This window comes from Alligator mississippiensis, chromosome 2, assembly GCF_030867095.1.
Source record: "Alligator mississippiensis isolate rAllMis1 chromosome 2, rAllMis1, whole genome shotgun sequence".
NCBI classification, from domain to species: Eukaryota; Metazoa; Chordata; order Crocodylia; family Alligatoridae; genus Alligator; species Alligator mississippiensis.
Window position 1 is genome coordinate 263,417,338 of NC_081825.1, and position 23,209 is coordinate 263,440,546.

General features: G+C 47.0%; 1 protein-coding gene across 12 annotated transcripts in view; it reads left to right on the plus strand.

Annotated features, from left to right (window-relative positions):
• ADCK1 (aarF domain containing kinase 1) overlaps positions 1-23,209 on the plus strand; it is a 139,552-nt gene that overhangs the window by 1,633 nt on the left and 114,710 nt on the right. For 4 of the 12 annotated variants that reach the window (XM_014608291.3, XM_019478884.2, XM_019478885.2 and 1 more), the window contains exons 1-2: positions 17,722-20,829; positions 22,656-22,792. The exons of 2 other annotated variants lie outside the window; for them this stretch is intronic. In XM_014608291.3, the coding sequence (XP_014463777.1) occupies positions 20,769-20,829; positions 22,656-22,792 (198 nt within the window). In that variant the 5' untranslated portion in view covers positions 17,722-20,768. Of the gene's footprint in view, positions 1-17,190; positions 17,274-17,327; positions 17,492-17,591; positions 17,690-17,721; positions 20,830-22,655; positions 22,793-23,076; positions 23,085-23,209 lie in introns of those variants that run through there. 6 more of the 12 variants (XM_014608293.3, XM_059723123.1, XM_019478880.2 and 3 more) reach the window with 6 other exon arrangements.

Genomic DNA, 23,209 nt, shown 5'->3' on the forward strand with positions numbered 1-23,209 from the left:
GCAGGCCAGATGATGTGGTACCAGGAGCCAGATCTGGCCCATGGGCTGAGCCCCCCATCTCTAGTGCAATGGCTCTCAACCATTTTAGATCAAGGCACCCCACTGCAGTTCTGAATTTAGTGGTGCCCCTTTTCAAAATCCTATAAGTGGTGACAGGTTTAGAACTTTTTTTCTGAAGCTTCTTTACCTTAGATGAGATCTCTTCACAAAAATTATTTATAATGTTTTAATTTAAGCACGTGGGAGAAGTTGTAGGAACACAAGAAGTCAGAAAATGAGACCACTGCAGGGTCCCAGCCCCATAATTACATGGGTACAGTGCTTTCACTACAGGATAGGGACTAGGGTTTGCAGACCCCTACCCTGCCACACCCTGAAAGTGCACCACTGGCACTTTCGGGCGTGCCTCTGGCACTTCCGGGTTGGTGGGATCAGCCACGGGGGGACCACATCTCCTGGCACATTCCCCAGCCAGTGCTCTCAGGGGGGGCACTAGTGCTCTCGCTTGCCCCCCTGCCTGGGAACGCTGCTGTCAGGGGGTGCCCCAGCGCTTTCAGGGGGTGCATGTACACCCCCGTGCACCCCCTACACGTCACCACTGGCAGCAGCAGACTCTCCCACAAACAATTCAGGAAGAGAGACATTTTCTGCAAGACCCCAAGGAAAGCCCCTTTTTCTGCAGCTTGGATGTAGGGTCTAGCTATTGGAGACAATTTAGGATGCTGGGAGCCAGTGAGTATACACTTAGCCTGAGTGAGAGAGGTAGAAAACAGCCTATGCAAACTGCCCAGTGCCTCAGTTAGGACACAGCCCCAAGCTTCAGCTCCACACCTGCTCCCAGACTGGCCCCGCAGCCCCACATGTCTGTACCTGTCCCTTAATCTGCAGCTTCTGTTTCTCCCACTGTTGCTTCCTTGTGAGAAGCTGCACCTCATTCTCCATTGGCTCATCCTCCCCAGTTCTCTCTCCATAGGCACTGGGGGCTACCAACACCACCCAGTACAGGCTAAGCCAGCTCAACCAGCCTCTCCTGACTTTGAATGCTTTGAGTGGCTCCACAAGACCCCTATGCAAGGCACAGACAGGTCATGCCAGGCCACTTCCAGAAGGATGCATACATGTTAAAATGTCCTTAGAAACATGTTGCAGCACCCCAGGGTACCACAGCACCTGGCTGAGAATCACTGCTTTAGTGAAGATGCTGCATATATCAGCCCAAAGGTTTTTCTCCCTGCATATTTGTACCACCTCCTGAACTAGCATAAGCTAAGCCAATAAAGCCCTTTTCTGCCTGCATAATGGCATCCATAGCAGCAGTTTTGCTAGCATTACTATGTCAAGTAGGGGTTGTAATCTTTTCAACGCTGTGTCCCTATAGCTGATGTAACTATAGTGTAGACCAGGTTAGTGTCATGAAGTACCAACAAAATGAGCCAAAATTATAGTTTCCTGCCCCCTTGATATATTTCTGGTATCTGCAAGCTGCTGCTGCTGGGAGAAATGTTCCAGAAAATGTGAATAATCCCTAAAAATTACATCAGGTGGAGATTCTGAAGGATGGGAGCTTGATAAAATATTCAGATATTTTCTCAGGCCTCTTTTATAAAAAGCTCCCAACAAGCCATGCAACTTTACTTTTTAATTACCTATCAGAAGGACAAAGTGTCCCAGGGAGGGACAGAATATATTGTGCAAGTAGGACTGCAATGAAGCTCTTTGCTAATTTTGATATCTAGTACCTGGATACCACAGATAGATGCATTAGAGAGAGAATGATAGAGAGAGTGATGAAAAGTGCTATGTAAGTGGTAAATATTATGATCAGTATTATGAAACTCTGTCACATTTAAAATGTTCTTAACTAGGCTTAAAAGTAAAAAAAAAATCTTTTGTACTAAATTTAAATGCCAGCTGCTGCACTGTATGTGTGTACTGGGCATACATTCACATACCTCCACAGAGGTTTTTTCCCGTGATTCAAATTTCCAAGAGGCTGAAAGAGAAGGAATCTTTTGAGATTTAGATAAAGAAAACTGTTCATGGGAAACCCCCCCAGAAAAAAAACAGTAAATTCTATTAGCCTGTGGAAGGTAGACCAGTTTTACTAAAAGAAGTTCATCATGAAATAAGGTAGTGCTGGGAGTAGGGATGGAAGAGTCCAGTTCTCCATAAAGTCAGTAGAACAAAATTAATTATTTATTAATTATTACTACTGCTTATATTATATTGGTACTTAAGGCATGGCAGAAAGCAGGGCTGCATTGTGTCAGGCATTGTTTTAGATACAAGGTAATAAAAAAATCCATGCCTGGAAAGGTTTACTATGTAGCCCAGGGGTATCAAAGAGTCCAACCAAGAGCCTTTCAAAAAGTCCAGCAAAGTCACCTCAAAGACGTCCTTCCAAATCAATATGTTTCCTATTTACAATATAAATACATTATATACATATTACTCATCTATAATTGATTGAGTACAAAATTCTGGGGTATTTTTGACTGAAAATAGGGTATCAGGAACCAATCCCCAATTTATAACATTGTTTCTTATGAGAAAATTGGCATCAAGTTACAACGTTTCGACTTAAGACCCGGGTTTTCAGGAATCCATTGTGTCGTTAAGTCGGAGGACTGACTGTCTGTACTCTATTCTGGGCACTTCAGCCAAAGATACAAAACTTTTTCATACATTGTTTATCTGTAGTAAACAGCAAATCATTTTGCCAGGCCCCATCTCTCTCTCTTCTCCTTTTCATTTCCTTCCATCTTTTGGTAACAAACAACAGGGCAGTTTTTTCTACAGCTCTCACCATCTGAAACTCCCTTTTTGTCTCTCTTTTTCCAGCTTTCTTATACGTCACAGCTGAAAACATAAATTTTCTCTCTTGTTTTGGCCTGTTGGATTTTTTCTTTGTTGTATTATATTATTTAATGCTGTATGGCAAACTATATTATACAACTCTGTAAAGTGTTTTGACATGTAGTTTGTATGAAGGCTGCTGTACAAAATCATTGTGTTAAGCTGTAAAATTGTAACTGAGCAATCCAACTCAGCTCAGACTCTTGGGAGATGCTTCATTGGTTTCCTTGCTCTCACTGAGTGCTCCTGCAACTGCTTCATCTTTTCTTTTTGCAGTCAGGAAGCTGCTTTTGTTTCCAGATGATTTTTAATTTCCTGTTATCAGCAAGAACTCAGTTCTTCTGAATCCTTTATTTCCCCTGCCTGAAATTGTATTGCTCAGTACAACCTTAGCTGTGACAAACTGAATGCAGTTTAGTCAAGTTTGAGCTTGTGTGAGGCTGGCTAATTAAAGTTTGTAGACAGAGGGCGCTGAGCAGAGTTGAGCATATAGCAACAGGGATGGCACAAGCTTTCTCAAATCCATGTGCTTTAATGCATTTTAAACCACTGTTGTTCTACTCTTGTGCTTCTCTTTCCCCACAACTCTATTAATACCCTGCTAACCTAGGATGTTTTTTACACAAATAGCTTATTTATTGGAAGATGCAGTTTTGGGTTGAGCAAAACTAAATTTGCAAATTGTTTTGACTGAAAAACAAAAAACACTTCAAAATGTTTTGCTTCAGCATTCTGAAAATGGAATGTATCAACTTTGTTTCAAAGTGGTGTTCTGAGACTGAATTTAGTTATACTATATCTTATTTTTTTAAAAGGATAAAGAACATGCCAAAGCACAGCATTTCACTTTGGGTTGGTCAGCTTGTTCAACGAAAAGTAAAATTATTCCAGTTTCTTTTCTGTGACAAACAAACACACAAAACATTTGTTCCCAATTCATTCCAAACATTGCATTCCAATCCAGCCATTCAGCTGAAAAATCAGGTATTTGAACAACTCTACTCCAATCTAACCTATGACACCTCATCTTATTTTCATCCTCTATTATACATGACCTTTTTTTTTTTAAGTTATCACTACACAATGTAAAAAAAAGCACAAACTGGATTAGAATTGGCTGACATTTAAAAAAAATAGTTGTCAATGAGGCATCAGTGGTGATGTTTCTGACGGGTCCACAGAGACTTGATTAGACTCAATTGCATTTCAATGTTTTCATCAGTGATCTGCAGGTAAATAACATTTGCAAATAACACAAGCATTGACAGAATGGTAAATAATACCCTGCCTTCTGCCTGACTTCAGACTAACATAACTAACTACCTCTCAGTAATCAGGGCAGAGCAGTAATTCAGAATGATGTGGGTTGCTTAGTAATGTGGGCCCATTCAAACAAAAGGAACTTGCAAAGTTATCTAGGAACAAGGAATGCAGGCCATAAGTACAGAATGGGGGCCTGTATCCTGGAAAACAAGAACTCTAAGGTGTATCTAGGGATGACAGTGGACAAATAGTTTGACATCAAGCCCTAGTGCACGGCAGTGGCAGCAAGGACTAATGTAATCAGGACTAACACAATCACTTGAAGTATAAACAAGGGAAATGTGACAGTAATAAGACTAAGGAAGAGATTTTATTTTTTTTACACACCATTATGAGAGCAACACTGGCATAATGCATACAATTCAGGAATCTGTATTTCTAAAAGGATATTGAAAATTTAGAAAGTGCAGAGAAAGGCAACAAAAATATTTGAGGGTTGGGAGAATATATGTGCCTTACAGAATTAAAGGGCTTAATATGTTATCTAAAAGAAAACTGAGAGAAGATTTGGTCATGATGTACATGCTGAATTCCTTCAAGGGAAGAAAATACCAGGTCCTAAAGACCTCTTTAGTTTATCAGGAAAAGGCATGAAAAAATAGCCCCAAGAAGGTTTGAAGCCAAACTTATTCAAACAAGACTGTAGTGAATCTTCCATTTCCTGAGGTCTTTATGTCAAGACTGGAAGTCTTTACAGGAGGTACAAGGTAGAGCACAACATATGCTTTAGTTAAGTTTAACATTTTGGGAGGACTGTGGGTGTGGGGGGCATATGGCAGGGCTGCTCAGGAGGGGGGTCCCCTGCCCCCTGCAGGGTGTAGCCCCCCTGCACAGCCCACACACTGCCCCCCCAGGGGCCACAGCTCCCCCCCACAGGGCCACAGTCCCCCCACAGAGGCCAGAGCCCCCTAACAGGGGCCACATCTCCCTTCCACAGGGTCCATGGCCCCCCAGTAGGTATCTAGGTATCAAATTTTGTAAATATGCACCATAGGGAATGTTTTTTTGTTCCCAGCGTTCCTCTTGCCATGTTTCAAACTGTTTTGAAACGCAGCAAGAGGCACGTGCAGGCTTGTGTGGACATGCCCCACAGTGTCATCTTCATAGATTTCATAGACATTAGGGCTGGAAGGGACCTAGGAAAATCATCGAGTCCAGCCCCCTGCCCAAAGGGCAGGAAGTCAGCTGGGGTCATAGGATCCCAGCAAGATAAGCATCCAGTTTGCTCTTGAAGGTGTTCAATGTAGGCGCTTGAACCACCTCCGGTGGCAGGCTGTTCCAGACCTTGGGGGCTCGGACAGTAAAAAAATTCTTCCTTATGTCCATCCTGAAACCGTCTTGTAGTAGTTTATGACCGTTTGACCTAGTTGTCATCCCTAGGGGCGCTCTGGTGAACAAACGTTCCCCCAGATACTGGTGGTCACCCTTGATAAACTTATAGGTGGCCATCAGATCACCCCTGAGCCTGCGCTTTTCCAGGCTAAAGAGCCCCAGGGCTCTCAGCCTGTCATCGTAGGGTCTGCTTCCCTGACCTCTGATCATGCGCGTGGCTCTTCTCTGGACTCTCTCAAGCTTCTCCACATCCTTTTTGAATTGTGGAGCCCAAAACTGGACGCAGTACTCCAGCTGCGGCCTCACTAAGGCCGAGTACAAGGGGAGAATGACGTCCCGGGATTTGTTTGAGAAGCATCTTTGGATGCAAGCCAGCGTTTTGGTCCCTTTACTAGCCGCAGCATCGTATTGCAGGCTCATGTTCATCTTGTGGTCAATGATGACCCCCAAGTCTCTTTCTTGCATAGTGCTAGCCAACATAGCACTGCCGAGCCTATAAGGATGCTGCGGGTTTTTCTTCCCAAGGTGGAGAACCTTGCATTTATCGGCGTTGAACACCATCAGATTCTCATCCCACTTGCTGAGCCTGTCCATCTTGCTCATGATCCTGTTTATTTGATACTAGCCAATTGCCTGTCAAGAATGATGGATTTCAAAAGAGTGTTTACATGCCTGGCCCTGAAGGGTGAGCAGGGGATGGCGGCCATGTAAACACTCCCACTGCCTCCAGCCTCTGGTACAGGGGGCTCCCTCTCCCCCTGCCCCCCCGCCCACCTCTGTCTTCTCCCCTGAGCAGTGGGGCCTCCCTCCTCCCCACCCCACCTCCATGCCTCCTCTCCCTGCTTCCCTTCCTCCCTCCTTCCCCGCTGCCTCTCCCTCCCTGCCGGCTGTTGGTAGTAAAAGTTGTGGGGTGCATGTGTGCATCGGGCACACCACCCTGCCAGGCACAGGGGGGTGGAGAGGGTGGCAGGGCTGGGCAGCGGGGTGGTGCTGCAACCATGACCCCACCCTGTTCACCTCCCCCTGCCCCATGCCTGCCTGTGCCTGTGCAGCCAATTGCTGCCCTCTCAGCAGCACAGGCGCAGTTGATGAAGAGTGTTACAGACAGACAGACAGACAGCCAAAGCCCTTTATATATATAGAATGGTGGAACACGGTGCAGCAAAAGCTTCCCACATATGTAACTTGTCAATGTCTTTCACCCATATTCCAAGGTGACTTTCTTTAGGGATAAGAAAGGAATTCAGTTACAGTGATCCTATCAGTCTTTAGCCTGGGCACCAGCAAGTACAAGCACTACCAATTATGCAGGTAGTTTTGTGTTATAGATACCAGAACTGGATAGACATCCACCCACTCATTTTTAAACATTTTTTCTGACTCATGAAAGAGCTGTATGGAGTCCTTCGGGGTAGATTAGAAATGTTAAATTAGAGACAGCCTTAGTCTCTGCTTCAGTACTCTTCACATTTGCAAATACAAAATTAAATGTCTCGTGAAATATCTTGTAACAAATGAAGATGACAATACAATGTAATGTAATAAGCTATTGCTAATATCAGAGATCTGTATTCTTAGTAGTCACTGAGTTACAGAATAAAAACGATCAAAATAAATTACAATTCTCAGGTCAGGGGATAAATTATTCCATGGATAAGCTGTTAAATATAGAAAAAGAAGCAGCTTCATCTCAGGCAGAAAGGTTCAGCCACATTGGCAACCCCAGTGCTTTACATTCCCCCAAAGGTTACAAGGAACATTCAAAAGGAATAATTATATCTTGGGAAAAAAGGGTCAGAAGGTCTATTAGTTCTTTTGTAGAAGTCTCTGAATTCTTCAAACTGCTCCTGTATTATCTGGGATGACTGAAAGGAAGGCTAGCTTAATTTCTGTAATTTGTTACACTTGGAAGAGAGTAAAATCCCTCAAGAAAGTAATAATCATCTCATGCATTTCTATATGGCCTTCCAGAAGCCCACAGTACTCTGTAGAGCACCTGCTTGTAGTATTTCATACACTGATGAAAAGCAGGAACCTCCTCTAAGGTGGAATGTAGTGGCCTAGCAACATCCTTTAACAACCTGGGGCAAGAAGTGAGGGGGGGAATCCCTTAGGCAATTGCAAGGGGAATGTATGGAGGTAGCATCTTATGACCCAAACTGAAACATGGCCAGGAAACTGGCTCTAGCACATTGGCTGTTGTGAAAAGTACCCAAAGATATTTAAAGACTGCAAGGAGGAAGGACCTTGATTTTACACATCTTTTAAAAGTAGCTCTACAAGTAACACAGTCATAGTTTAATAAGACAAACAGTTCCTATTGAACTGCCCATTGGAGTAAGTATATTTTTGAAGGTGTCCCATCAAAGCATTGGCCTAGTCCAGGCTTAACCAAGACAAGGTTGCAGTGTAAGCTGTGATGGCTACTGTTCCATAGACACCTGGGTGTTTCCACTGGTGGTACAAAGTCGACACATTTAAAGCGGACACAGATGGACCTGACATTTTCTTCCCCCTGCCCATTTTGCCCTAGTGAGAGTGCTCTGAGAATGTTAGGCTGTGCTGTAAAACAACTTCCAGATGGATGATTTTGTTCTGTACTATCTGTCTTGATTTGTGCATCCATCAGCATTACAGCTATGGAGAGCTTCTATGTGATATAGAATACAAGTATTTCTTCTTACAGTCTGAATTGACAGAACCTGAGAATAATCCTGAAACAAAGATTTCTAGTAACAGTTGATCTTTTGGGCCAGATCTTTACCTCCACTACCTTCAAGAAGAACTACACTGATTTATAACTGCTAATAATTTGACTCAGTAGTAATATGAATATCAATACGGTATTAAATATCATGGTTATAACATCCACAGACTGGATTGTGTTAAACGTGGTTAAAAGAAAGACTATGGATTCTTATTCCATTATCTGGATTAACTTTGGTGACTCCTTTGTTGCTATACTTTTAATGCTTGTTTGCTTGTCTTGACTAGTTCTATCCCACTCACCCCTCTCTTACCCCATTTCTCTCTCTCCCCTCCCCCTTTGTTTTCTAATTTCTCTGTCCTTACTCCGCTTTTTGCATGTCTTTTCTCCGGTTCCCTGGTTGAAGAGCTCAAACTACTTCTCTAGGACCCCAAGGTCACAGATTCACCTGTTCTGTGAAGTCCTTTTGATCTCTCCTTCCCCTGTACAGGGGAGAGCTGATCTTGATGATACTCATCAGATGTCTTTAGATATTTTTAATCAAAAAGAATTGAAAAGAAAGAAAAAAAAAGAGAGAGGGAAAAGTGAACAAGGCTGATTCCTTGTGGGGGAAGCTGGAGCTGCCCTTCTATCTTCTCTTCAAATAAGCTGACTGAATTCTTCCCACCACGGGCTTGGGACAGTATGTCAGTGGAATTGTTTCAGCTTTTGCGTTAGTCACACCTCTGGGATGCAAATTTATTTAGCAAAAAACAGAAAAAATGCTTTCCCTCTTTCCTGGTAATTTGGGATAAACTGAGATTTATTTTATTCCCCAGTTAAAAGGAAAATAGAAACCAAGCCAGCATCTTTATTCTAGTCCAAGCTCTTTCTTGTGTGCTCTGATAGCTCTAACTAGGTGCTCGTTCTAATTATAGAGTGGTTTAGCTTTGGTTACATAATTACATATTGCACTGGGGCACATGACATTGTTATGCTACAAAAGCCTCCATTTTTATCTCTCCTGGCTCCAGCCTGTTTAACTGAGAGCAGCAAAAACTGAATTCTTCTGAAGCATTATAACTTAGTTTTTCAGTGGAAGCCAATATGAATCAGATGCCAAACTGCTTCTTTCCTTCTGCTGGGAACATTGCCAAGGCTTGTTATTTAGTGGTTAAAACAAGGGATTGGTGGTCAGGGCTGTTTAGCAACAGTGAGTTTATATACTCATAGGGTGTGTCCACACATGCAAGCATGTGCGCTTGCAGCAGCTCAAATTGAAGTGGTGCAAATTTGAGCCAGAGCTTTTTGCCTCAGTGCACATGCACTTTGTTGAGGAGCAAATTGTGCCACTTGGGGCAAAATAACCCTGCCTGGCTCCTCCCGGATCTACAGCCAGGGGGAGCTAGAGCCCGGGGCCAGCACTGGTGCTGTCCCCAACAGTATAAAAAGCTGCCCTGTCCTGGACCCATCCATACAAAAAGCTGCCCTGGCAAGTAGCTCAGGGCTACTAGCTCTCTGAAGCTTCTGGGGACCAGCCAATTAATTGCTGGGAACACTACCCCTTGTGCCAGCTGGACTGCTGCAGCAGCATCCCAAATCCATTTTTAAAAATACCCCCAAATCCATGTTCTTCCACATTAAAGAAAAAAAACAAAACAAAACACTCTCCACCCCCCCTCCCCCCCGGAGAGAGAAGCTGGGTAATGCTTTAACATTGTAAATAGACCCATAAAGCAATTTGGAAGCCTACCAGTGTCTCCATCATGAAAAAATAAATTCTAAATACCTGTGCTGATCTGTGCGTTTGGTTTTCTTCACACATGATGGGTGTGTGATGGGGGCATGTGGTGTTTGCAGGAAGGTATCGGGAAGGGGTGTGGGAGAAGGTGGTGGGTGGACATGGAGGGATGTGGGTTGGTCTCTTGGTAGGAGTGGGGCAATTGCTGGGTGCACTGCGAGTGTGGGGGACCTTGTGTGGGGGATGCTCAGGAGGGGTGGGGCCCCTAACCCCACAGGGTACAGCCCCCCTGATACAGCACATGGAATACCCCCTCCACCCAGGGTCCCAGCTGCACCCTGGAGGGCCCCTGCCCCCCTGCCTAGGGCCCATAACTAACCTTTAACAGCAGCAGCAGGGGGGCCATGTGCTGAGCCCAGCCTGGTTCTGCTGGCCCTGGGGCTGTTCTTGCCGCCCAGCCGGGCTGGTCTTGTGTCAGCAGGACCCAGCGTGGCACGTGGAAACCGAGTGCCAGGTCCAGCCGGGTCCTGGGCCGCCTCTGCAGCCCAGCTGGGCTGGGCCAGATCCCTGAGGCTCGCTAGTCTGGCTTTGCACTGGAGCAGGTCGCACAGCTCCAGTAGGTGCGACAAGAGCCATGCCTCCCAGAGCCCTGTGCAAGGCTGGACTAGCAAGCCACATGGGGCTGGCTCAGGTCCTCGCCCCCCCCCCCCCCCCTCCTGGGGCAGAGGTGGGAGCTGGCCCTGGGGTCTGGCCCACGCTGACAGGAGCCAGTACAGCATGCGGTTCCTGTGTGCCGCACCGGGTCCTGCCACGGCTGGGCCTTTCCTACAGCAGCAGGACCTGGCCCAGCGGCATGAGCAGCATCAGGGCCGGCAGGACCTGTGGTCGCCGTGCACTGGGCCATGTCCTGCTGCTATAGGAAGGGCCCGGCTGCGTCAGGACCCGGTGCAGCACACGGGAACTGCATGCTGCACTGGCTCCTGTCAGCATGGGCCAAGGCCCCAGGGCTGGCTCCTGCCTCTGCCCCATGCCTGCGGGGGCGGGCAGGGGGTGAGGACCTGGGCCAGCCCCATGGGGCTTGCTAGTCCAGCCTTGCACCGGAGTGGGTCACAGGGCTCCGGGAGGCACGGCTCCTGTGCGCACCTCCTGGAGCCGTGCAACCCGCTCTAGTGCAAAGCCAGGCTAGCGAGCCTCAGGGATCTGGACCAGGTCCTCCCCCCTCCTCCCCAGGGACATCCTCCCCCCCCCCGCCACTCCCCAAACCCCACTCCATATCCCCTGCCACCCCTCCCCCACCAACACCCATGAACCCCCTCCCCCCCAACTTACCTTGGACAGTGTCAGGGGCAGCAGAAATGTATAAGAGACAGTCTGGTCAAAACCAGAGTGTCTTTTTTGGAGGTCTGGCTCCAGGCACAGTGTTAAACCATGCCTTGCTCCGCTCTATTGTGGAGCGGTTTCCAGGGATCTAGTTTTCTCCCTGTGCTGCAAACTTGCAGCGTGGGGAACATTTTTTTGTCCCTGTACATGACTCAAAAAGGTGTTTGAGGCAGGGTGTGACAGGTAGTCACTCTGGGCCGCCCTCAATGTGGCCCACACACCTGTTCCTGGGTCAACCACCCGCCTACTCGCCTGCCATGCCTTGGTCTTAATTAATTGATCAGTGTTAACCAGCAGGAGGCTGCCCTGACACTGCCCCGCTGCTAGGGGGCGCTATATGCGGCTCCGTTTCCTCCCCTACACCGCAGTCCACACCTCGCCAGTGTGGACTCAGGTCTATCCCCATCTTGGCCCCTTCCTGTTCTCTCTGGGCCTTCTCTGTGATGCTAGCGCCCTTTCCTGGGTTCCCCACACCCACACTTGGGCTTCCTAGTGATGCTGCCCCCTGTCTGGGGCTCACCCTGCCCACACTTGGGCTTCTTGAATGCCCTTCTCTGGGCTGCGGTCTATGTACCCCGTACACTGCGCCCCTACTGGCGCTGGGGTCCTCACAATCTGCTATGAGTCCCTTATGAGGCCTCCTCCATCCCCTTATAGCCTCACCCAAACCACTGGTCATAACAACAACAAAGCAAAACACACAAGCCCCTAGGCTATAACTTAAACCTAAGCTGCCTGGCTGTAACAACATTGCTCAACTCAGGTCAAGCTGTACTTGCAGTTAGGCTACTCCTCACACCATGGCTTAGGGAGTTCCTACCTCTCTGGCTGCTAGCAGGGAACTACCTCTAGCCTTAGCTCCTGGGCTTTATAAAGGCCAGGCCCTGCCCCTTCTGGTCAGCTGACATTCCCTGGTTGCCCTGGCAACCCACAGCTGTGCTCCTTAGTCACTGCTAGGGCTCCTTCGCTAGCAGTTTTCCCCTCTTCAGGCACAGGGCACCTCAGTGCTCTGTGACACAGGGCAACAGGCACATGCGCATTTGTCTGGACGCGCCCATAGATGTTAGGGTCGGAAGGGACCTCAGTAGGTCATCGAGTCTGACCCCCTGCCCTCATCAGGAAAGAGCGCTGGGGTCAGAAAAGGCCCGAGGTGCTGCAACGGGAAACATTGTTTACTTTTGTTCCCACCCCTTGTCCCTCCCTCAGCCCCTCAGCGGGTAACTGGCGAACAGGGACTACAAGGCAGTTGGCTGCCCAGTAACTGCTGACCCTCTTCCCGGGGGGGAGCAGGGCCCCTCTCTCAGCTCCCCTGACCGCAGCCATGGAGGCTGGGGGGGGTGAGCTCGTACCAGGCGGGTCCCAGGGCCTGGGCTGAGGCGTCCCCTCCCCCCCCCGCCCCCATCACATGGCTCCTTTAAGCCCCACTCCGGGGGCAGTCTGCACTGCATCGGCGGGGAAGGGGCGGTGTGGGGCAGGGCGGCGTGGTCTGGTGCAGGGATGAGCGCGCGAATGTGAAACATGGCTGCCCAGCTGTCAGTGGGGGCACGTTCATGGGCAGGATGCTGAGGAGCCTGCGCAGGGGTGCCACATGCGTGCGTGCACTCGTGAGGAGGAAGCACAAGGTCACACTCGTGCCTTCCTCCTCTTCCTCCTCCTCTTTGTCCTCCATGGGAGCTGGGGGTAAGGAGGGAGGTGGGTTGTGCACGTGTGGCCATGTGTGAAGACCGGGCTCCTCGTCCCCGATGGAGCTGGGCAGCATCCTGAGGTGCTGCTTCTCCTCCTTGCTGCTGCTGCTGGAAGCCAACAGCTGGCTGCTCCTCTACGGCTTCTTCTACCTGGTGCTGTACACCCAGGTGTCCCAGGGCAAGCCTGCATTACGCTTCTTTCATTCATTGAGAAGTGAGGAGAGGCGAAAGTGTTTATTTTAGTCAAGTGTTGGGTATTATTTCATTGTTGCTTTTATATTGTTTTTATTTTGGATTTTAAACCACATTTCCAGACCCAGTTCATTGTCACTTCCTGCAGCTCCATTGGTGTCAAAGGTCACGTGACATCACTTCCTGATGTGATACCACTTCCTGTGAGGTCTTTGAATATGGCTTGCCAGCCCACCGGGTGATTAAAAAGTTCATGGTCCGGCCCCACATTCAAAAAGGTTGGACACCCCTGAAATAGAGCATCTCCTATTCCCTGCTGCCCTCCCCTGATGAATTTACAGGCAGCCACAAGATCACCTCTCAGCCTTTTTTTGTGAAGACTGAAGAGATCCAGGTCCCTCAGTCTCTGCTTGTAGGGCCTTGCCTGCAGGCCTCTGACCGTACGAGCGGCCTCCTCTGAACCCTCTCAAGATTCTCGGAACTTGGAGATTCCGAGTTGTGGCTGGAGGGTGGGATGGCGACTATGGCTAAGAGTTACCTTCTTTTCTGCAGTTCCAGCTGTGCAGCAGGCTGATAACGTCAATGATTTCCCCATTACTAATCCCCAGTTTGTTCCTGATCAGCATTCAGATTGAGATCAACTGAGATCATGAGCTTGTTTGCATTAAAATCAATGGCAAAACTGCCATAGACTCTTAACTGCAGCAGGATTCCCTCTTTTTATGTACATGATCAAAATCCTTCTCTTCATTGTTCTGCCTCCCATATCAACAGCACCTGGAAACTTGCAGAGTTTGCTTTCAGCACTCTAAGCCATTTATTTATGAAGAATGCCACCTAGCCAAGCCAGGTTGCTTCCTCAAAACCTACCCTTAGTTTGACCTGAGCTAAAGCCTTAACTCTGCCTTCCCTGAATTCGAGTTGCTTCACTTCTGAGAGAGAATGTTCATAATTAACTTCATGGTGTTGCACAAATTGCTAGTTTCGTACCCCTGGAGGCTAATCCAATTGACCTCAAGGAGAGAGTCACACAGTCAGGCTGGGTCCAACTCGAGTTTATTGTCTGCAAACAGTTCAACAGAGGAGCTCAGTACTCAAAGCAAAGTTGACCCTGAGCCACACCCAAGGTCTCGTTTTATAGCTAACTTGAACAGGTTCCAGCGTGGCGATATGTGATTGGATTATTCTTCTTATTTGTCGGCTTTCCTCATATCCATCTAAGGAGTTGTTTATCGCAGCCCGCCAAATTGTCACGTCTGCAAAACTTAGCGGTGTGTGCAAAGCGAGCTGTATACAAAATGAGCCGTGTGCAGAGCAAGCGTTAGCCTACGTGTCTCTCAAGACAAGTATGATGGCTGTAACATGAGACATTTTTACCACAATGGCACTGAAGTTAATCATGAATTGTGACATCTGGGGTGAGGGAACTAGGCAGGGTGGAGGATCAGGCACGGACAATGCAAGAGTTGGTAAGGCAGAGGGTAGGTATGGCAGGAAGTAAAGGAGGAGTCCAAGAAACATTCCTGAAGTTCATTAAAGAAAATGAATGATCAATTGTGCATCATGGGCGCCCAAAGGAAGGTATGCTGATCAGCTATTTGAGAACTGGTCACAGAAGCTGATTGAAACAGATGTTCATCTTGAGGACTGTTATCTGAAAGAAAAGCTTGTTAGTGGGAATCTTCCTTGGGTACAGCTGGCTTGGCCTTCATTTGCTGAAGTTTGGTATTTCTGGAGGTTGCAGTCTTATGTTCCAGAACTGAAGCTTTTCTGGAAAAATAAATTCTCTGCCTCTTCTGGTTTCAAATATGGGCCAAATCCCACCAACATAGTGGTGTTTGCCAGAACCTACACACTGTTTGAAAACATTCTTCCTGAAGTGCTATGGACTGTACTTTATGAAGGTCTTTCTTGTTGCATTAGGCTTGTTCACATCCTGGGTCACCTGTTATTGATTCCTGTCACCTTTTGAACTTTTTTTCTAGGATCAATTGGAAGTTGCGTTCTTAACTCCATCCTAAATATTTTCTATTTCCCACTGTGGGTTACCCAGGTTTTATTGAATTCCATCGTATCTTAATTATAGGGACACTGGTTGGAAATCAAAACTATTTTCCCTGTTTTCCAGTGAAATAACATTGCATTGGAAATGCAATGATCTATTTAAATGCTTCAAATAGAGTAGCTATCAATGTAGGTATTTATATTGGAGAATCTGAGTGGCTTGCAATAAATATGCTAGTTTAGCAGGATTTTTTATTATCGTTCTTGGTCGTCCTCCCCCCACCCAAGGCATGTATTTAGGCTTTTTTGTTCTCTTGTCTATTATCATCATCATCACCATTATTCTGGGAAGGCTTTGGTAAAGAGTTTTTGCATTTAATCTTGCATATGGTAAGATTTGTCAACATGCTTGTTTCTCACAGTAAGGAGATTCCTAGCTGAAGGCCAGCTGCAGAGGTTTCTTTCCTGTAATTCTTTCTCTTGTTGTCAACTGCTCCATTGTTCCTGATGAGTGCAGTTGTTGTACCAGATCATCTTTTGAGAGCGAGTAGCAATTTATAAGATACTCTGGGCCCAGAGCACTAAGAGTTCTAGAATTTGGGCCCTGCATTTAAGCTAGTATTTAATGGGGAACCAGTGAGGGTCTTTGCTATGGTAAAGGTAAGATCCTCAATTGCTATTAACCAGTTTAGCTCCATCGTCTCCATCAATTTACACCACATAAGGACAATTATTCTTGGCACTTTCTTACCAAGGTAGCTAACATTGTTCTAACACAACTGGTATGTGTTAGCAACCTGCCATTGCTACCAGGGGCAAAAAATGCAGCCAGGTGCCCAGGACACCTGAAGCGCGTGGGGGCAGTGGTGCTTTCTGGCTGCTGCCAGCACAATTGTGTAGCTGCAGTGGCAGCAGTTGTTTCCTACCTCCCCGCCCACACACTCTTAACCCCCCAAATCAGTGCCAGGGCAGCTGCCCCAGTTGTTCCTTAGTTATTCTGTTGTTGGTTACTGTAGGCAAAGCTCTCATGGGCACTGCTATTTAAACTACAATATAATGGCTTGAGTGGCTCCGTCTAATCTGGTGCTACTGAAATTGCTACCTACTGCTGGTAGAGGTGACCTGGTGTCAGCAGAGATGGGAAATTCTTGTGTTTTTTTAAACCCTAACAAAAACTCTGCTGTAGGCAGGGGCTGACTTGACTTGACGGTTCATTGTATTCCACTTGATCTCGTCTAAACACATCATTTCAAAGGTATAAATGACCCTCTCTTCTTTTTAACTTCTGCACCCAACCTTTGTGACTACCAAAAGCATGTTGTACAAGTCATGCTCGAAGCTAGAAATGTATGTGGCACCTGCAAGAAGGCATCAGTCTGATGCTGTTGGCAGAGGATTGTTCTACACACAATGGTCACAGCACAGAGGTGGGGGGTCCCTCTGGTCTGTCTGTGGCACATTGGTGGCTACTCCAGTGGTTTCTGTTACAAGTACTATGCTCTCCTGTTTCTGCAGGGCTTTCCAGGAAAGCAACCCTTTGAAAACAATCTTTTGAGTCCTCAGGAAGTCCAGGATGTGGCAGGAGACAGATGTGTGCAGGCATCAGGGTACAGCGGACATGTGCCTGGCAGAGAGGCAAAAGGAATCAAGACTCTTGGTAGAGATGATATCTTTTATTAGACTAACTAGATATTTGCAAGAAAAATTATTTATTTGCAAGCTATCGGGTACATGCACCCTTCTTCAGGCACATTAGAGTGCAAAGATTGTAAAATTTCTCCTAGGTGGAAATGAAAATTCGCGGGGGAGACGCAGGTAGGCTTATTATCATTAACCGAGCCTCTGACTCGCCTCCGGGACGGGGCAAAAACCTGTGGCCGACCACGCGAGCCAGGACACCAACCAATGAGACAGGCTGTAGTAGTTTTCCGGGGCCCAGCTGCCCTCGCGGGCCTACAGAGCGGGGGCAGCAGAGGACTACAAATCCCAGCATGCCGCGCGCGGGAAGCCATACTATAGCGGGGGGGAGTTTCGCGATAAGTATCGCGGTACCGGGAAGCCGGGAAAGTAGCTGGTACGTCCCTGCTCCCTGGGGGGGGAGGGTGGTCACAGAGGCGAGGCATGCAAGGGCCTGAGTCCGTGCGGGGCGCCGGTCCCTGCCGCGGGCTCCGGAGTGGGGCTGGGGGCTCGCTTCTGCCCCGCCGCGAGCGGCCTGGCCCAGAGCTGTCCGGCACCGGGTCCCTGGTCCGAGGCGGACCCAGTGCTGGGGTTTGCAGCGGGCGGCGATGCCGGGTGCGGGGCCTGGTGAAAGCCCAGCCCAAGAGAAACGGCGGAAGCTGCATCTTGCCGCGGGGGTGGGTGGGCGGCCGGCGCGGGGGCGGGGCAGCTGCCACAGGGTGAGGAGCACAAGGCGCTAGAGCGGTGGATCAGACTGGGAGCGGCAGAGTGCGGGGAAGCACAGGGCGGGGAGCAGAAAGCAGAGCAGATCAGGTAGGGAGGGCAGGACAGCAGAAAGTAGAGCAACAGATCAGAGAGGGGAAAGGGTTAGGAGAGGGGGGGCGGTGCAGGGCCCATCTGTTTCATGCCTGTCAAGGAGGTTACTCTCACGGCATTTATGTCCCACGCATTATTTTCACGTGTGGTTGCAAACATTGAACTGGCACAAGCGTGTCATCCTTTGGGTCAACAGTGTGGATCTGGTTGAGGTGAATAGTAACTGTAAACAAGTCTGAACAAGTCTGATCTGATGATTGCTTAGTAGCCCATATGACAAGATAGACCTGTTTTTTGGGGGGGGGAGAGAGAAAATCAGTGTAATTTGGTGGGTGTCCACAGCATAAAACAGAAGAGCTTCAGTTCCCTCTTTGGTGGCCCGTCTTAGACACAAGGGTTGCAGGAGCTACAGCCAGTTCCCACACTCCTCTCTAAAGACAGGGTCCCTGGAGGGTAGGGCTGAAGCACAGTGGTGAATAAATATGCTTTAGAAGCTTGCCCTGACCAGAACCGGTTTGCTGAGTAAATGGAGAACATCAGGCTTCAGAGCCAACCTTCCTCAGTGTGAAATTCATCTAAAAGAAAACGAAAACCAACCAAACAAAATGTAGAGAGGTTAAATATTGTCAATATTGCAAACAGGCTCTTGGATTACCTCCTATACAATGCTGCATGTATTGTTACATAAACCAAATGACTGAGAATAGCAACTCGGGGTATGGAGATGAAACATACTCAATTAAGTGGCGGTGGGGGGACGGGACTTGCTGTTTCAAGCTAGTCTGCTGTAACTATTTTATGTATTTGCTCCTGTGGTAAGTAGGAGGTAAACTATCTAATTCATGGGTAAACTGCCCAGGATTAGCTTCCATTCACTATGAGAGAGAGCAGACTGAAGAAAGAGTTACTAATGATCAACTGACACACAATTCTTCTCCCTCTCCACTCTTTTAAATTGGTATAATTGCTTCATCTGTCCAAACCCTCATTCTAGGTCAGCTGTATGCATGGTCATGTACTAAGTCAGGTGAAAGTCAAAGACGTTAGTTTAAGCCTACAAAGGAAAAGCAGGAGGTGATTCATTAGCAAACATTTTACTAATGAAAGGCAGTTACGCAGAGAGGCGTATTTCACAGCTGACAGTGTCTTTAAGATACCCTTAGGGATGTTGTAGTAGCTCATTTACATGATAAAGACTTACTGACACCTTATGGACAACTTGAAATACGATTGATTTTGACAGTTCTGTTTCTGTACCTTATATTGGAGGTATTTTAATTCCTCCTTTTTATTGCTGAGAGACATTAAACATGAAAACAGGAACTTGGATGCTGAAAAGCTCAGCTGCTTCTTCTGTTTATTCTCTACCTACAGTTGCCATCTTCTGTTTGTGACATCACACTTAGTGGGTATGAAAACAGTTGTGACATCACAAGCTGCAGATTATGGCTTCAGGTGGGAATAAGATGTGGGAACAGATGGACCTACAACCTGTTTCCAGGCAAATGTTCTCTATAATAATAAAAGAAAAAAACAAGCAATGAAAAGAGGCACAGGTTTTCCTTTGTTAAAAGGTGACTTTGCCTGACAGTTTGAATCTCAGATTTGCTGATAGATACTTTTACAGAAACTTAGGAGAAAAAAATGTTTTCCTGAGAGAAAACTAGTCCATAAAAGGATGCTTTGGAGGCTGTGGAGAAGGGTGGGGGGTGATTTCTGCACTATTTCTGTGATATGATACATGCTGCAGTTTACCAGCCTCTTGACTGCATGGAATTTATAGCAAAGGAGTCTTATAGGGAGTAGCAGCCAGGAAGCAAAGCAATTGCAGAAGATTTCCAGAGAGAACAAAGGCCCTGAAAGGCAGAGTGGGAAAGCTTTCTTGGGGGGCAGGAGGGTGCAGGGAATGCCCACGTGCCTGTTCTAGCCAGGCTAATTTCCCAGGTCCAAGTACTGGATCTGAGGGATACTAAAACAATTAAAGACTGCTACTTAGAGAGGAAGGGAGTGGGAAATGGCTGGAGGTGATGGAGTGAGTGAATGTGGCAGGGGCCACTTCCCCCTACCAGTGCAGAGGCAGGGGTGCCTGGGCTAAGGGGCACTTAAAATTTGTAAGAAAGTAATAAAGTTTATGGGAGGTGATAGTGCCTTTGTACTTGGCACCGGTTTGGCCTCATCTAGAGTCCTGTTTAGTTCTGAGGTCCACATTTTAAAAAGGACATGGAGAAGTTAGAGAGGTTCCAGAGGGTGACAAAAATGATAAAGGGCTTGGAAGGAAGGCAAGTCATACAAGGAGAGGCTGAAGGAGCTAGGGATGTTCAGCTTGCAGAAAAGGTGCTTAAGACAGGACATGATGGCAGTCTTCAAATACCTGAAGGGCTGCCATAAAGAGGAGGGCAAATACCTCTTATTTCTTGCTGCTGAGTGTAGGATGTGGACTAGTGGCTTGAAGTAGAGCAAAGTATGTTTGGATTGGATATTGAGAAGAACTTCACTGTAAGAGCAGTGAGGCTGTGGAATAGACTGCCCAGAGTAGTTGTGGACTCTCTATCATGGAGGTGTTTAAGCAGAGGTTGGACAGCCACTGGTCAGGGCTGATCTAGGTGTAGGTATTTTCCATGCTTCTGAGCTCTGCTGGTTGCTTCATGGAGCTGGGAGGAGATTCTGCCCCAACTTGTACCCCTCCACCATGTATCAGGGTATTTTAAAGTCTTCCTTAGAGGTACTGGGTGTTGGCTACAGCCAAGGCTGTGGACTTTGACTGCGGTGTGCCAGTGCTTCTGCGGGGACTTAAAAGCCAGAGGGGTCAGGAAGGAATTTTCTCATATGGACAGATCGATATGGACTGTGGGGGTTTTTTGCCTTCTTCTGTGGCAAGTGTGTGTGTGTGTGTGTGTGTGTGTGAGAACCTTTACAGCAGCAAGGATGTTGGTGGTTGTGGTCCCCCTGTTTTACCTGTGACAGGTTAGGGTGTTGTAAGGATTGACTCTGTAATTTTGCTAAGAGGTTAGACAGTGGATTTATATAGGATGGTTTGGATAGGGATGATGCTGCCTCAGGCAGGGGGTTGGACTAGATGACCTATGGAGGTGCCTGCCAGCCCTGCTTCTTCATGATTCCAGGTATAACTCATGCATGTAAGTCCTCAGGGTTATTTTAGCCTATATCTCTGACTCTGTTCCTATGACTCATAAATAATACAGTTCTGAAAAAACTAAACTGTATTGTAGCTTATGCTTCCTTATTACAAGCTCCCAGGAGAAAGCAACCTCCTGGGGATTATGCTAGATTGGCACCTGTGAGGGAAACAGTGGGAGGAAATAGGGTGCTGGAAAGTACAGACATTGTTCATGAATGGCAGAATTGTGGGACTCTGAGGGAAGGGGAGGCTCAAAGCCTGTCCCTAGGAAGGGCATACTCATGAGAGACTTGTGAAGGGTGCAAGGCATAGCACAGCTGGGGACATAAGTAAAACAAAATTTGGGTCAACTTTCCCACTGATTTGGTAGGGAACTAAGGAACAGCAGCCTTGGGCTCTTGACTAGAGGGTGCAATTGACTAGAAGCAGAAAATGAAATGGGAGGCTAGTGCCACTGCCCATGGCGACAGGTCAAAAGAAAAGAGGATTCAGTGGAAGGCAAGGACAAATAAACTGGATTTGTAAATGGCTTCCAGGTTTGCCTAGTCAAAAGTGTAATTTAATAAAACGGGGAAAGGAACTGTCAGGGGGAAGAGGGAATGTTTCTTCTCCTTTTCCTCCCAGAGGTTTGTAATGATGTATAAGCATGTCTAACAATCTAGTTAGAGGATAACCTTAAGCCAGTTCTAAAATACCCCACTTATTACCTACTATGTTATTGTTAGTATTATTTATATAATGAATGACATGCTCAAAACACTTTACAACCAGCATGCAATTAATGCAGTAAATAGGTGGGTATAGCTGCCATCCTTCTCATTTTATAGGGAAACAGAGTGGGAAGCTAAGTGACTTGCCCGGTGGTCTTTTCTCCCCCTCCCCAGTTGAGCCAGTGTTAGAACTGACAACTCTCTTTTTGATTTCACAGCTCCTAGTCTCATATTCTAGCCACTAAACCAAGCTGCCTCTCAGTTGTGTGGGGTCATACATTAGAATTGCAAAGCTTTTGCCTCCCTTTTCCCTGATGATAAGAAGGCTGAGAGATTCCTGGTGTGTTGTTTTGAGCTTATCACTTCCCTCTTTGCCTCCTTCCAATAGACCTCACCTTTTCAATGCAGCAAGCACAAATTGAAGCTTGGCTTCTTTTTTCAAAGCCCTACTTTCCATTGAGACATCAACCTTGCAGTCTGGCTTTCCCAACACTTCTTAAACCCTACCTACTTCAAGATGCCTCCTGACCTCTTGATGATGGTTGGGCAGCTGGTGTGCTGTGAATGCTGCTTATTGCACTAATCGTATCTGACTCACCGTTACTTTGTGCATCCCGTGTCTCTCTTGTTTCATCTCCTGGTGTCTCTTCTATTAAGCTTATATCATAACACCTTTGAGGCTGATGATCATTTTCTTGGGGGTGTATAATGAAGCCCTAAACTTCTAGAAACACTACAGTGTAAATAACAATAAGGAGGGAGAAATAACAATAATAATAGTAATAATAATAATAATGAGGTTAGAGCTGCTTGTGTATACCTGCCTGTTGATTCCTAAGGCACAGAGGAGAATTGACTCTCTGGATCCATGCTGCTCTGTGTACTGGAGTACGCTTCTCCCACATGCAGACAGAAACTACCAAGCTTGGTTTATTAGAGTTGCTTACTTCAACAGGGGTCACTTGCCAGCTGATCAGCATGAATCTGAGCTCTGGTTAGCAGGTAGAAGGAAGTGCTTGGATGACTTGGAACCTCTATCTATGTCTGCCTGAGATTACTCCTGTTCCCTTCCTGCTACTCAGGTAGTAATGATTCCTATTTTGTATCTCTGCAGTGGTCATTGGCATGGCCAGACAGGCCTTGAAAATTTTCTCTTTGGCAGCAGCTACCTCTGGTGTCTACCTGTATGGCAACAAGTACGTGGATCCCAATGATTTTGGAATCATTCGAGTGGGCAGAGCCATTGCCACAGTAAGTTTCACCCTAGCAGCAGTGTGGGAGGGACAGAGTGAAAGGTTTGCTGACTGGGGAAAGGGAGATTCTTGGGAAGGAAATGGGAGTTCACAGGGGTCAGGGGTGGGGGTGGAATTTAGTCTGTTCTTTTGCTATATTTCAAGTTTACCATTGGCATTTGACTCCGGGACTTTGGGTGTTTCTGTGGGGTGTTCCTACAGCCTGAGGAAGAAGTAAAAACATGGAAGGGAATAGAGGGTAATTGTCTGTGAAGCAGAGGGAGCTTGTACCTTATGGAGGAGTCTTCCAGGTCAGTATTGCTGGGAGCACACTCATGTTGCTGTGTGGCTTTCCTTATGCACTGCCTTCTCTCCACTTAGAACTCAGTACTGTGCATTTCTCCACTGCTGCTTCTGGTCATTTTGCTTTTAAATC